General features: G+C 34.8%; 1 protein-coding gene and 1 long non-coding RNA gene across 6 annotated transcripts in view; both read right to left on the reverse strand.

Moving 5' to 3' along the window:
- LOC149490773 (uncharacterized) overlaps window positions 1-15,212 on the reverse strand; it is an 819,148-nt gene that overhangs the window by 722,995 nt on the left and 80,941 nt on the right. The gene's annotated exons all lie outside the window — the stretch shown is intronic.
- sky (GTPase-activating protein skywalker) overlaps window positions 1-15,212 on the reverse strand; it is a 97,519-nt gene that overhangs the window by 3,217 nt on the left and 79,090 nt on the right. Inside the window, exons 5-13 of one of the 5 annotated variants that reach the window (XM_089709069.1) lie at window positions 11,104-11,228; window positions 8,787-8,933; window positions 7,805-7,989; window positions 7,166-7,331; window positions 6,165-6,194; window positions 4,610-4,702; window positions 3,154-3,312; window positions 2,568-2,671; window positions 396-524 (exon numbers count right to left, since the gene is read on the reverse strand). In XM_089709069.1, the coding sequence (XP_089565195.1) occupies window positions 396-524; window positions 2,568-2,671; window positions 3,154-3,312; window positions 4,610-4,702; window positions 6,165-6,194; window positions 7,166-7,331; window positions 7,805-7,989; window positions 8,787-8,933; window positions 11,104-11,228 (1,138 nt within the window). The remainder of the gene's footprint in view (window positions 1-395; window positions 525-2,567; window positions 2,672-3,153; window positions 3,313-4,609; window positions 4,703-6,164; window positions 6,195-7,165; window positions 7,332-7,804; window positions 7,990-8,786; window positions 8,934-11,103; window positions 11,229-15,212) is intronic. The other 4 variants (XM_089709048.1, XM_089709041.1, XM_089709056.1 and 1 more) reach the window with 4 other exon arrangements.

A 15,212-nucleotide genomic window follows, 5' to 3' on the forward strand; every position in this document is an offset into this window, starting at 1 on the left:
GCTTCATTTCTCGGCCATCTCTTCAAGGATACTTCGCTGCGGCTGCAAGCTGCAAGTCATAATACATACCCGCCGCCAATAGTGATCATTGTATTATCAGCTGCCATGAACAGCGAATTTCCATACGTCGTTTTCCCCTCCCCTTCCTCTTCTAATGCACAGCCGACCCAGGGATACTTGGCGCGAACTGGTTGCAGGCTGCAAGTTGCAAGTCAAGTACACTTGGCAAGTGGCAAGTCGACTAAACTTGGCAAGGGGCATGATCAGTGGCACACTTTGCAAGTGCGGTTACATTTGACAAGTGGCAAGTCAACTACACTCGGCTGGTAGCATGTCTAGTGTTTCTAGTGTGTGTGTGTGTGTGTGTGTGTCTAGTGTGTTTGTTAGTGACTGACCCGCCCCCAATGGTGATCATCTTGGAGTCGGCGGCCATGAACAGCTCGGAGCCGTGCGAGAGGCGCTCGTCCTTGCCGTCGCCGGCCGAGCAGCCCACCCACGGGTACTTGGCGCGCTCCGGGTACAGGCTGCAAGCGACACGTGTCACACACAACGATGCGGTGCTGCCAGCTTTTTTTGTTTGTTTTAATATTTGTGGATACGAAAAAATTGGGTGTCTGTTAAATCGGTTTACTGACGATAGTTGAACGTGACAACGTCCGATTGTGCTTCTTTGTCGCTCGTTCCGCGCTCTCGCTTGCACTTCAAGCCTTACATGGAACGCCTTAGAGCGAGGTAACGCCGCATGAGTCATGTTTTTACGTGCGTGCAGCCGGCTCAATCAAATTATAAGACGTTGTCACGTCAAACTCAATTGCTACTTTATATGTGTGTCTATTAATATGTATATGCTTCTTGTATCCTTTTTCGATTTTATAATTATATTTGTCGATACAAGAGAAAAATTGGAAACATTTTGCCGGTATATATTTATTGTAACGAGAAAATAATTGGTACCTTTTACGTTTGTATTATTTTATTTGTTCAACGTTTTAGTACAGAATACAATTTTATAGAATAATGCTGTCATATCAATTAAGCATAATGGTGTACATTTATAATTGTAACATTTTAAATTTACACAAAGTTATTACTTTGATTTGTATATTACATAGATTTTCTATAAACGCGGTTGTTAACAACTAAATGATGAGTTAAGCTAAAACTTTGTAAATAAAGTAATAAGTACAAACTTTATTTTTGTTTCGGTATTTATGTGTGTGTGTGTGTGTATGTTATATAAGTGTCTGTATTTTAATGTATTCCTAACCCTATATAAACTGGCAGCACCTTTATGAATACACCCAATCATGAACAATATTGAAATGCAAACATACAAATGATCATTAAACTCAATCTATGAGCAATTTTATCATGAAACTTAATTATATATTTTATCTATATATTTCTCGATTTAATTACGATAAATTTAATTCATTTTATATTATATTTAATTTAATATTTATATTACAACATATCACATACAAGTTTGAAATAAAAGAAAGAATAAGAGATAGAAAGGTAGAAGAGCGTGTGTGCCGAGCACACGTGTCAGAAGTGAAACTTCTTTGGCAAGATTCAAAGATACCAAAATCGTCGCCTTACACCATGACGTGGTGGTATTGTCATGACGCGACCTTGAAATAGTAAAGAAGTTTCACTTCAAAAGAAAATGTTAGTGCGCTTACAAAAGCGATGTTAAACACTACAGATAATGTTATGACAATGAACAGTAAAGTAACAGGTTAGCATACATATAAACAAAACACAAAAGCAACCAAAAAAGCAAAAAAGCCTTTACCCGAAGAGCGTTACTTCTAATAGATTTGGAATTGCTACCGGCTCGAAGGACCAATTTCATTCTACCGCCATACAAAATAAAATAACTGAGATACAACTTTTATGCAATAAGCCACACTAAAAGGTGTACTCATGATCACAATTGCTATAGAAATATCGGTTTATCTTTTAGAAAAAATCGGCGGGATTCGAACCCTCTTCTTTCGCCAGAACTGTTTCTATTCTTTAAAAATTTCACATCAATACATCATTTTAAATGCTTTAAAATCGAAATATTAAATTGATTTAATTTTGTTAAGAAATTTCTTCAACCAATATTATACTCGTTCAACAATTTTATTTTATGACGGTAGAATGCAATCGAGCATTTAAGTAACAAATTATTAAAATGGCAAAGAGCTGTTTATGGCTACCGAAAATAATTAAGTAATAAAGATAATAGAAATAAAATAAACTGAAAGAAAGTAGAGCTATTACTGCAAATAAAATATTAGCAAATTAAAAATAAGATTAAAACTTGAGACATGAATGAACATTTTAATATATCGTAATCAAATTACTAAAATGTTCATCAGCTAAAATACTTAATAACTAAGTACATACTAATAAATTAACTAAGAATTACAAGTACCAAAACCAATTAATTATTTTTGCATATATGTATTATTAGTCTAGCAAATAAATAAAATAAACCGTCACCTCATCATTTCTATATGAGTTTATAAATATAAAAGTAATCATTAATAAGAACAAAATTTTAACCGACTTACCTAAAGAGGAATGTCTCTCCGGTGCCAAAATATGCTTGTCTGTTACCTCTCTCGTCTTTCTGATTTCTCTCAAACCATCGCGTGGAACAATACGCACCGAATACCTGAAACGTTATGGTTTCGAACATTAGGGAAGTCGAAGAAGATTGGTTTCAATTACAACTAATGTTACAATGATTACTAACTTTTAATAGTGTATATAGCAGCAAAGGTTCACTATCAATTGAAAAACTGAGGTTTTATAGAATCAACAATTTAAGCTTCAGATATTTTTTAAAATAATTTTAATACATTCACAATAATTAATGTTATGGGTCTATGTTTACACTAAATTATAATTATTAGTCGTATACAGTTTACACTAAAGGAGTTATGATTATAAATATTTTTTCGTTAAAATACAAACCTCATTATTACACGTCTTGATCATCAACAGAGTCGGTTCATGGTGTTCCACTCGCACGTAGAAGGTGGTAAGTGAACATCCATGCTCCTCCGTGGTATAGAGCAGCACGGGCTGGTATATGGTGATACTCCTGGGCCCCTCCCACTATTACACGTCTTTATCCCCCCCGACCTCACTCACCTCATTATTACACGTCTTGATCATCAACAGAGTCGGTTCATGATGTTCCACTCGCACGTAGAAGGTGGTAAGTGAACATCCATGCTCCTCCGTGGTATAGAGCAGCACCGGTTGGTACATGGTGATGCGCACGGGCAGCCACGACCACAGCGTGAACAGCTGGAAATGTTCACCGTGCACTAGTATATGGGCTTTAGGGAATAGGCTCGACTAGACTACGACTAACTATAGGAATACTAGAATGGTAAAACTAAGGTTACGATGATATAAAATGTAAGTAAACAAAATTTAATTTTAAAGTACTGGAAGGAAGTTTGAAGATTTACCAATATTTCAAACTATAGATGAAAGAAAACTTCTTAATAAAAACTGTTTTAAAAACATCAATAAAAACTTGTTAAATCAATCAAATAACACAGAAGAACATATAGATACATTAGAAGAAATACATTCAGAATTAGAAAATCTAATAGTATTAAATGATGATAATTTAAACAAAACTATAGTTCTAATAAACAACACGAAAAACGACGTCACAGAATTAGTTGTATCATTAGGGTGACTACGGTGCTGTGTGGTTTTGTGAACATCTACACTGTAGTATACAATTACTATGCTAATACAGACAAACAACATTGCATGCATGATCATTAGATATACGGAAGGGAGACATTTGGACCATACAACGTAAAGTGCGACACCTAGACGATATCATACTTTGTATAGAAGATGCCTTATCCAAAATTACAGTTTGTACAAAGCATTAATATAACAACGTAAATAAAAATATACAGAGAACCTCCGTGTACGTCTAAATACGATACTCAAATAGCGAAACGTAAATATTAAAAAGTGCTGAGAAAAGGTAAAAATGACTCCACTAAATTAATAAAACGCAAATAAAGAAGGAATGATCGGTCTAAGGAAAAATACCTAAATAACTATATTACAGGAGCTAGCAGTGAAATGGTTAATGGAATTTATGTAAATGTGTGCGTGTGTGGAGAATACGTGAGTTTTAGTCCTCTACCTCTATTACCCCGTGGTTGGTGATATATACGATTATTTGTTAATTATCTCTCTTCAAATACGTAAAAGTAACAGAATAAAACAGAACAGATAAAACGGAAAACTTTGCTTAATAGTTACTAGTTAATAGTTTACAGTATATAAAATCATAACTACAAAAAATAAACTTTGAATACTACGAGACTCGGGAAAGTAATTAAGTACAAAATAAAAGTAAACAATTTAGTAATTTAGTAAAATTTTTCATTCATAGATTTTGTTAGACACGAGGCATGCATTATTTAATCAAGGCTTTGACTACTTCACATTCAAAACCTAATCGCTTTCCATCTAAAACAACTAAATTTTGAAGAGAGATACCCAAAATTACACTATCCAAATTTGCCACCACATCTACACCCGTAATTAGTGTAAAGCCTGATCAAACCTTCTGTCTGAGGTCAGAAGAATGCTGCTGTTGGTCGCTGAACACCGCGTTAGGGAATGGGAACCACAGGGCCAGGTGGGAGGATCGTGGACTCTGCAAACACCCTGACCGGTGATATATCGGAACACTACGGGCTCTTGGAAGGGAATTAACTAAAACATAACCTCTCGTGTCTCTATTGAGTGTAGATGTAGTGAATGAGCGTGAGATGATAGTTGTAAGATATGAACTCAAAACGGCGGTACACAACTGTGATGATTTACCAGGTTAAAATAAATAGCTTACGTTCAACCACAACGTCGATAGCGTTAGAGCTTAACAAAATAAACGTAAAAATCGGGCTGTCATGCACAACGTTTATCCTTGGTGGATCAGATTTTATGAAACGACGATCCTATTTGAAATCAGTTAAAACTAGCTTGATCGATCCCGCCGCGGTAATAAAAGAAAAGTTAAAAGATAAATCATATATATTTCCGCAAAAATAAACAATACGCGAAAACAATTACAGTGCAATAAAATCTGAACCAACCACCGCACACTTACCACAAAAAAAAAGACGGGTTGCACTCCGGGAGTGCCGGCAGAAGTGAAAACTTGATTATTAACGTTGAGCATGTTTGATATTTTGGAATGGTATCCGTCTTACGCTTTTTCGATCAGGTCACGTGTCCTGACGCGAGTTTAAGATTTTATACCCAACGCCGCTAAAGAAGTTTTCACTTCAAAAACGCAACTCAAATAAAAGTGAAAAAAATAAATCGAAGCGACCTCGTCGCGATGTCTGTAAGAAGCGTCGTCGAGCCGACATGGAAATAATAACACCTAAGTGGCAAGCGGTGCAACTAAACATCGACAATGTCGCACGTCTGCGGCTACAACTACGCCTTACTTCGCTGTGGTCTAGTATCTGCGACTTGATCGCTTGTATCGGATACACGCCCATCGACAGGGCGCGCGGGCCGGGCGAGTGCGAGCCCTAACGGGAAAATCGACACTGTTAGCATCACACGGAACAACATGCCGATCTATAATGTTAACAAATCACAAGCTGTACAATATCGTTACACGCGGCCCGCCCGAGACTCGGTCGCATGCCAAATCGCAAAAATCTGTCATACGAACGTCCAATAGTTAAACTTAAAACATATCACAGTAAAACATCACATATAGACATTGAATAAAAACAAGAATATAAAACAAATCCATTCAAAGCCGATGAGAATGAACTTCGAATCGACGGTAGGCCGGCTGTGGGTGTACCCGTTCTGTCTGATGGTATACGTGTGTGTGATGATCACATCGATAGAACAAAACATAGAACGAAATCACATAAATATTTCGCTACACGGATCGGAACATAACATAAACGCGTGGACTCGTGTAGGACAGGGGACGGAGGAGCTATCTTACAAGAATTCAATAAGAATGGTATATTCATCGAATTTGTATTTGTTTTCGATGTAACTGAAGTTAGTCGTGTTAGAAACGCAACCGGATGATTTGTATGAGATATAAAAGCCAAAGCCACGCCTAATGCTTTCGTGTACAATACCATCTGTTTGCACGTTTCCTCAGACATTCTCTGCAAACCAAGTAAGTAAAATCATTTCTAGCACATTATTATAAATACAGTACCTTATGAACGACAATGTGCGCACAGTGTGACAGTTATTGACTAATCCTTGTAACAGATATACATTGTTATGTAGAAATATTCCTTTGGATTTATCGATAAATCACAATTATGCAATGCATTGCGACCTACATACACACCTACACACACAATCTAAGAAATCTAATCATGATAATATATTGTGATAGTATTCAATTGATAAGTTATACCTTTCTATTTCATAATCATTACTTAAGTTTTAGTCATATTTTTGACTCACTGATAAAAAGAAATATGTATAATTTTATCAAGAACTTTTTTGATCGTATTTTGTAACACTTTATTTACACACATACATTAGATAAAAATTTATATAAATTTTAGGATTTTTACACATATTATATAGAATTGATTCATAATTTAATAAAGTTATAATCTATTTCACTTATTAAATAATTTTCCAATATTCAGACCTTTTCAAGTATCACTTTAACCATCAACCCAAACTTCAGATTTACTTGACATAGGAAATTTACAAATACACTTTTACCATCATCTACACGAATTTCTTTTCCAATTAGATCATCATACACACTTTCATCATCAACTTGTACATCAATTTCACCATGCATACGCCTCACACCATTTACAGCACCAATTAAATTACTCACACCTCCCACACTAATAACATCATCATCACAAAATCAATAGTTTCATCACCTTCACCTTACCCACTTTTACTATTTTCCTTTAACTAATCACCACATCTATCATCACTAATACTACAGCACTTCCATCACCAACACTACAACTTTCATAACTTCCATCATCTTTTTCACCACTTCAATAACCACTAATACTACAATTTTCACCACTTTCATCACCAGTTCTATCATCAAGTGTTCCATCATCACCATCACCACCCCCACCCCGTTACTCACCTCGCGTATAGTGAGCGTGTGCGACATCATCTGTATATTGACCTGCGACTGGCTGGTGGGCAGGTTGTCGGACGAGCGCGAGCGCACGAGCCGCGACCCGGTGATCACCTGCTTCGACTTCAGCGTCATCTCCGTCTTGATGAACACGCGCGATATGTACTGCGAACTGTTAACGTCATGGGATTAGTAGGATAATTTAATTTTAGGAACATATTTTCTGAAATTATATTTGAATTAAATAATCGCCCCGTTTGATTAAGCTTTATACAAATTTAAAAAAAAATTGCTATCTTAATCCAAGCGCAATAAATCCAATCCTACTAATATTATAAATGCGAAAGTTTGTGAGGATGGATGTGTGTGTGTAAGTTTGTTACTCTTTCACGCAAATACTACTGAACCGATTACAGTGAAATTTAGCACATATATATAGAGGGTAGCTTGGATTAAAACATAAGATATACAAGAAAAACCAAATAATTTTTCTTTTAAATATATTTTCACAAGAAAAACAAATTCATTCAAAATCTAGATGCATATTTAATCAATTATCCGATTGAGTGTTCAATTCTATATTTTTCATAGCAGCAAAATATTTTTTTTTTTAATATTAAACATCCTATCCCCATGACGTCATACCTCAAAGCCCGTATACTGAACGCGGTACGTAGCAACTTGGTCGGCGAGGCTGGCATGTTCCTACAGAACTTATCGATCGCGTGATCGACCCCGTTCTTGGTCGCCTCAGCGTGCCACTCCGAGCTCGGGTTCGTGCTGTGCTTCTGGAATAGAATGAGGATCGCGAGCGCTACCCTGTAGAACACCTGGAAACGAAAACGGTAATATATTAAAAAAAAAATGTATGCGTGTACTACAGTACACACGTAAGAAGTAAAACTTCTTTATGACCTTAAAAATGTCACGAGTATGGCGTAACGCAAAAATGTCACGCGTACGGCGTAACGCAAAAATGTCACGCGTACGGCGTAACGCAAAAATGTTACACTAAATTTTTGTCCAACCCCGATAAAGAAGTTTCACTTCAAAAAGACGGGTTGCACTCCGGGAGTGCAGGCAGAAGTGAAAACTTGATTATTCACGTTGAGCATGTTTGATATTTTGGAATGGTATCCGTCTTACGCTTTTTCGATCAGGTCACTTGTCCTGACGCGAGTTTAAGATTTTATACCCATCACAGAAAAAGTGCTCAACGCCGCTAAAGAAGTTTTCACTTCAATAAGGGTTAAAGACGCTACCCTGTAGTACACCTGCAAGCGAAAATGGTTTAACGCAAATAAGCATTATTTATATCAAGGGTGGAATGATAATTCTCGTTGTATTTTTCAGTTTATTTAAGTATTGTTAGATTTGAAAATTATATTTAAAGGGAATACATGTAATTGAGCTGTAATGTGTAAGTCGATGGTATCAAAGGCTTCATTAAAATCTGTTATATTTTAATTAAGATAACATGTTAATATTATAGAATCTATTCTGAATGAGCATTACTCTATTTTAGCCTATTCTAAAAAAACACTGTATTTTTATTCCAGGAGCCTTTTCCTCCATTAAAGATACACAAAACTAATTATTTTATTACAGTACAGATCACACAACCCACCTTGATCCCCTCATGAAAGAAGCAGTCCAACACCCTGACGAGATGCGGGAAAGGCAGTGCAGCTAATATCCACCACTGCCAGTCCGCGTAGATCCGCTCCGGGCCGATCGCACCCGACAGTCGCAAGAGGTGCTGCGCGGCCGACTTCTGCAACCAAGCGGCGGTGCTGTACGGAAACTTATACAGTCACTGCGTAGTATTTAGTCTATGGAGTTTGCTTTTGGTGGCTATATGAAATTCGCTCTTGCTTGCCATTTATGTATCGTAAATCAATGTAAAGACAGGTATTTTGACTTCGAGCTGTGCTTTTATTTAAAAATTATATTACATCTGCAATAAGCTAACGCTAATCTATGTGCTAATGTTTAAACAAAACTATTACTTTTATGGACATTTTCAGCTAACCATGTAGATAATTTGCGAGTAACTTTTATCTTCCATATTTCTCTTACTTTAAATTAAAATCTATTTCTGATAATTCCGCAAATATTAACGCATCTGAATTCAATATATTCAAATTGATCGAACTAAAAAAAAAACAATATTGGTTTAATTAAAACATAGTATCACAAAGTAACAACCCTACAATCGATCTAAAACTGACTTGACCCAGTGTCGTCGACCTCGTCACACTCATAGTGACAATTTATGGTACTGATAATACCCAACCTTTAGGTACCAACCTCGATACTATTATCAATCAATACATAATCAACTAAATTATATGTTTTCGTAGACATATTTACCGCTCGCCAGACAATGTCTATTTTCAACTGCACGTGACTCGGAACGTGATTGTGAACATTAATTTGATTTATATTAGAATCAACTGTGATAAAACACATGATTTAAGTGATTCTGACCTAAATGATATATATATATTTCATTATTATATTACGTTTAAGTGCATTTCCACATTTATAACGTGATGTCAATGCAAATAACATTAAAGAAGTCAACATTTTCTTAGAAGGTACATGTACTACTTGCAATGCTTCTAAAACTAAAACTTGCAAGATAGCAACAAGTGGAGCTTTGTTAACAGGTTGTCTTTTATCAGTTTACAATTTTTCCTGTATCAATTTTAACTTATTACGTTAACGTTACGTTACATGTACACAAGTGTACACATCTATAGTTTTAAACTTCCTTTTCCTTGCCATAGTCCTGACTAGTTTGTCTCACAAAATCGATATTCTGAATAAATTCCGTAACGCATTTGTCGCGTGCAGAGTGGATTATTAGGGCGTCGATACAAATGCTTTTAGGTACCTACTCGGTCACGCGATTTCCCTACTATGTGCACGATATGATCGTTGATAAAGGACACGGAAATCGAATATAGGACTTTAAAAAACGTTAGTGTTTTTATGTCGGGCTAGATTAACGCCATCTTGATCGAAAACATTTTATATGCTCAAATGTTTTGTTGAATGGTTTGAATTGAATGGTTTCAATGTTATGAAATGAAAAACTTTACACCAAAGAGAACATTAGTCAGCAGAAAATGATTTGACAGTCTTAATATAGAAAAATGAATCTTCTTTATTATCTCATCGACATCAAAAGCAACAAAGTCTCACAAATCATGCCAACCTGTTCATCTACAATGTGGTTCACTATAACATTTTATGGATATACCAAGTCATAAAGCTCAGATCGAATCTTTAGATTTATCGTCGGGTTAATGCACTTAGCAGATGCGATGCAATTTCACTATCTCATGCAATTTTATATCTAGGACAAAGTTTTCGAGTTGTATCACAATTTCAGACGATTGTTAACAAGCTACGGTTTCATTACATAAGGTGTGGTTTTAATATTCAAGAATTATACGCAGTTGCACTAATATAAGATCACGTCATTTGATCTGTCATAGCTTCTATTATTCACGCCCTTGAGAACATAAGCCTTGTTACTGACATTCATAAGAATGATCATGAAACGTACTATTAATGTAAAATTAATCCTTTGTAAACAATTTGCTTGAGTTTGATTGATCTTAATGCTTTTTAAACTTATAGAAATAGGCTTTCAATATTTCTACAGGTAACTAATGTGGAACTATAGGAACACCTATGTTATTTGAACTGAAACTTCTTTTAGGCACGTTAGTTAAATTTCAAGGTCGCGTCCTGGCTACCGTCACGCCATGGAGTAAGTCGACGCTTTGGTATCTTTGAATTTTGCCAAAGAAGTTTCACTTCAGACACGTGTGCTCGGCACACACGCTCTTTTTTAATTATAAGCCCTATAAACGAACGATTTAGTACAAAATGTTTCTCCAATGTAACAATGAGCCCAAATCCACACTTACGGCATGTTTCTTGGCGATCTGCATGACCGTCTTCCACGTGACCTCGTTGTGTAGTTTCGTCTGTGTGATGAACATCTTCTCCTTCGATGCTACGAGACTGGCCATGCAGTGATAGCAGTCCTCCTCTGTAAATATAGAAATACCAATTATTATGACGTCTTAGACAAATAGATTAATCGAAGATATTGAGATCAAATCATCGAGCATCATCTAATCTAACTCAATTTCTATAATATTTTCTTGAAAAAGGAACAGAAATCTACTCTGATTATAACGATATAGGTATAAATAGAATATAGAGAGAAGAAAGAGTTTTAAAGCTTGTTGCATACGGAATCTGTAAATATAAGTGCGAACATTTCATATTTGATAAACTATCTTTCGTCTTTTCACAGGAAAACCCATCAATTGAAAGATATTATTCTATATACATAGTTTTCGTCGCTCCATCTCACATATAAAACGCATGATCCTTTCATTGTCTGTTTACAAGCAAGTCGGATATGGCTCCCCTTGACCGCATTGGGTATTTATGTAATACGCACTAACATGTGATTGTTGAGTTCTTTGCACGCCTGTAGATATGTGGTATTTTATATGTTTTCAATAGAATAGTTGAATGGAGTTCTTCTTTAAATATTGACCTGCTAAGCGTGGAATTTTTCTTTAGCTTCCATATATAAAGTAAGCTAGCAAGCATTTTATAGAAAATACTAGATTTCCGCCCGCGAAAACCCGCATAGTTCCCGTTCCCGTGGGATTTCCGGGATAAAACCTATCCTATGTGTTAATCCAAGTTACCCTCTATATGTGTGCTAAATTTCATTGTAATCGGTTCAGTAGTTTTTACGTGAAAGAGTAACAAACATCCATACAAACTTTCGCCTTTATAATAGTATTAAGATTACAAAAAGTCTATAAACTTCTGAGTGTATATGAATTTTTAACATAATATAAAGCCACGTAAGTGTAATAGGAATTTAGGGTAACGTGTTCTGAACTTTAGTAAATGTTGTTTTTTATTTATTGCAAATTGAACATAGAAACATGTGTTGGTTGTAGTATAAAAAGTTTGATAAGAGCTAATTGAGTGTACAGTTTTTACTATCTATCAATTAAACCCACAAAAAACACCATAATAACTGTATTTCAACCGTAAATAATTTCCATTGCAACGATAACACTAATTGAATCTCCGTTTAAGCTCATAAAGTGTGATCTAATTAGCAAGGCCGTGGAAATCAAGCGGCCAATTTACTTCAATTTAAACAATTTAGGTGACAAAAATATCAGTGTTTATCGCACGCTCCATTAGCACGGAATTAAATCTGATTTCGGTCTCGATGTGACGACTCGTGATTCGGGCAACCGGCAACTTGCATTAAAGTCTTGGATGGAATGAAAAACATAGATTTAGGCTCTGCTGAATAATTCTCATTATATATCATTATGTTTACTTACTATGTTTACATTAAACAAATATTTCATTGAAAGCACTTTTGCTACTTTGATACCTAAATTTACATTTTTTGACAAAAGTAATTTAACTAATAGTCCGGGATACATCGCCCATTTTTGCAAGTGATTACTATCAAGCTAATTTTTCGTGAGTAGCTTTATTTTGATGAGATGCCCAATAATTTCATATACGAAACTCTCGATTGTGGTAGCTTACAGAGGTAACAAGGATAAAAATTTTTGATTTGACGGTTCTCAAATATTTATTACGCAATTTGTAGGACAATATGTCTGTTGAATTATATAAGTATTAAATAAGTGAAAATAAAAAAATCAGCTGGTTAGTAATCATTTATGATGACTTCGTTATCGATACACATTGGAAAGGGGGACTCTTTGATCAAACCATAGATTTTGTAGGACAAATATTTTTTCGAATAATTTAGATAATTATCTTGAGATTGAACAAAAAAAAAACATTCAGTTAGTAATTAATATTTGAGAACCATCAAATCAAAATATTTTATCCTTGTTTCCTCTGGTAGCTACCACAATCGAGAGTTTCGTACATGAAATTATTGGGCATCTCATCAAAATAAAGCTACTTACGAAAAATTAGCTTGATAGTAATCACTCGCAAAAATGGGCGATGTATCCCGGACTATAACAACAATCACAAATCAACTGTTTAACCACATTGTAAAGAAAACGTTCATCACATCCAAGCTAAAAAGCATTCAATTAAAAAGGAGATGCTATTAGAAATATTAACAAGCGAGAGATGTATCGAGCGGACTCAAATTGGATTGCGGAGCCAATTCATAGAGAATTGATGCAATTATCGCAGCTTCGTAGCTACTCTGGAACTAAGGGGCTGTTACACTGCTGTGCGGAATTCGATTATTTTTAATAACTTCCTATATTAAGGAGTAATTTGATATAATTTATACAGTACAGGTATTTTAACGGTGTATTTTAACGGCGAAGAAGTTAGACATCGTATGAGAAATTATATCTTATTATATCCCGGTAAACAGATTTACGCTTGGATAGTTCAAATAAAAATCCTGAATGAAAGTCGTTCAAAGCAATTATTACAAAAATATTTATAGTACATTCCGCATATAAATATAAAAACCATTTTGCCATCGAATTGGTAAAAATATTGTACCTAATAAGAAAATATAAATCCTCATGTTTTCTCATGTTTTACTTAACTAGCATTTATTATTAAACGTCTAGCAGTTTACGACATTTTAAACACGACAAATCAACACTAGTTTCCTTATATTTCAAACACTTCCACATGTCCTCTACCGTCAAAAGTACCATAATCCACATGCAAGTACATCCTACATGTCAATGTGTCCAGCCAATCGAGCTGACAAAGGCGTTGATTACACTGTACCCACAGGCTTGAAGCAATTACGCACCTGCATGTACACCCGACCTTACACGTAAATACTGTTTAATTACTCATTATGCACCGTTTAAATGGTGTATACTAAGCGCTTTGATAATGTGGTAAGCTGTTGTGAATTAATTAATGGTTTAGTTGTGCGATTTAAGCTTAATTACGGTAGAAATGAAAATTATTATATGTAGGTACCGTATAGTAGGCTTCGCATTTGTAGATTTGTGGTGATCTGGTTAATATAGTATGATCGGGTATAATCTGGTATGACGGTAACAAAGAAAAATCCAGTTTTAGAGTAATCAATTAAAATCCACATACATTCTGATTTGTTTGTTAAGAAAAAAATTGAGCAAAGCTTGTATATTACAATCAAATAACGAACACAAGAAAATACATATATGTATGGTAATATTTTTCTTACGCAGTACAACTGCGAGTACCTATAATATTTTACAATTTATAGACTATATCATAATTTCAACAGTAGATAATAAAAATAAAACATTCAATCCATACAATATAGAGCTTCTATTAAATTTTATTCCATTTCTCACTCAGCAGAGAGCTTTTAGTCATAATACAATCTTGCCTAGGTTTGACCTCTTACGGCGCCCGGGGTGAAAATCACTTACGTACATTAACTGACTTTATATTCTAAGAGGAAAGCTATTGGGCACTTTGACCTCGGAATATATTGAGAATATATAAATGTTCAGTAGAAACAGTACGTAGATATTGGCTCAATAGCTGAAAAGGCAATTTATGTTAGCTTTTAAAAGACTCAGTGTGACAATGTTTGTGATAATGTGTCTACATGTTTTAGTGTAATATTGGGTTTATTGTAAAAAAAAAGCTTTAAAATACAATGTAATTAAATAGCGCTATGAAATGTTTATATCTATATGTGACTAATATCAGTTGTTTTTATAATTAATATAGTTAATCAGTAATCACAATTAAATAATCCAACATAATTTTTAATTAATTGCGACGGTAATCATATTATAAGATTATTAAAAAATATTAAAGATATGAAACCGCAACCAAAATGAACTTAAAACAGAATCATGTAAAATTCCGAGAAACATAACGACCCTTTGTGTATGAATAATAAATAAATCGCCTGAAACCTTTACAGGTCAGCATTCAGTCCGTGTTTAGAAGTTATGTATAAATAATTTAGGTCAATAACCGCTTTTAGTTTCTAGAACACGTGATGCCTTAAGCTACTTAT

Source organism: Colias philodice, chromosome 2, assembly GCF_061535455.1.
Source record: "Colias philodice isolate Cphi_HAF_F1 chromosome 2, ilColPhil1 Martin Lab GWU primary, whole genome shotgun sequence".
Lineage (NCBI taxonomy): Eukaryota > Metazoa > Arthropoda > Insecta > Lepidoptera > Pieridae > Colias > Colias philodice.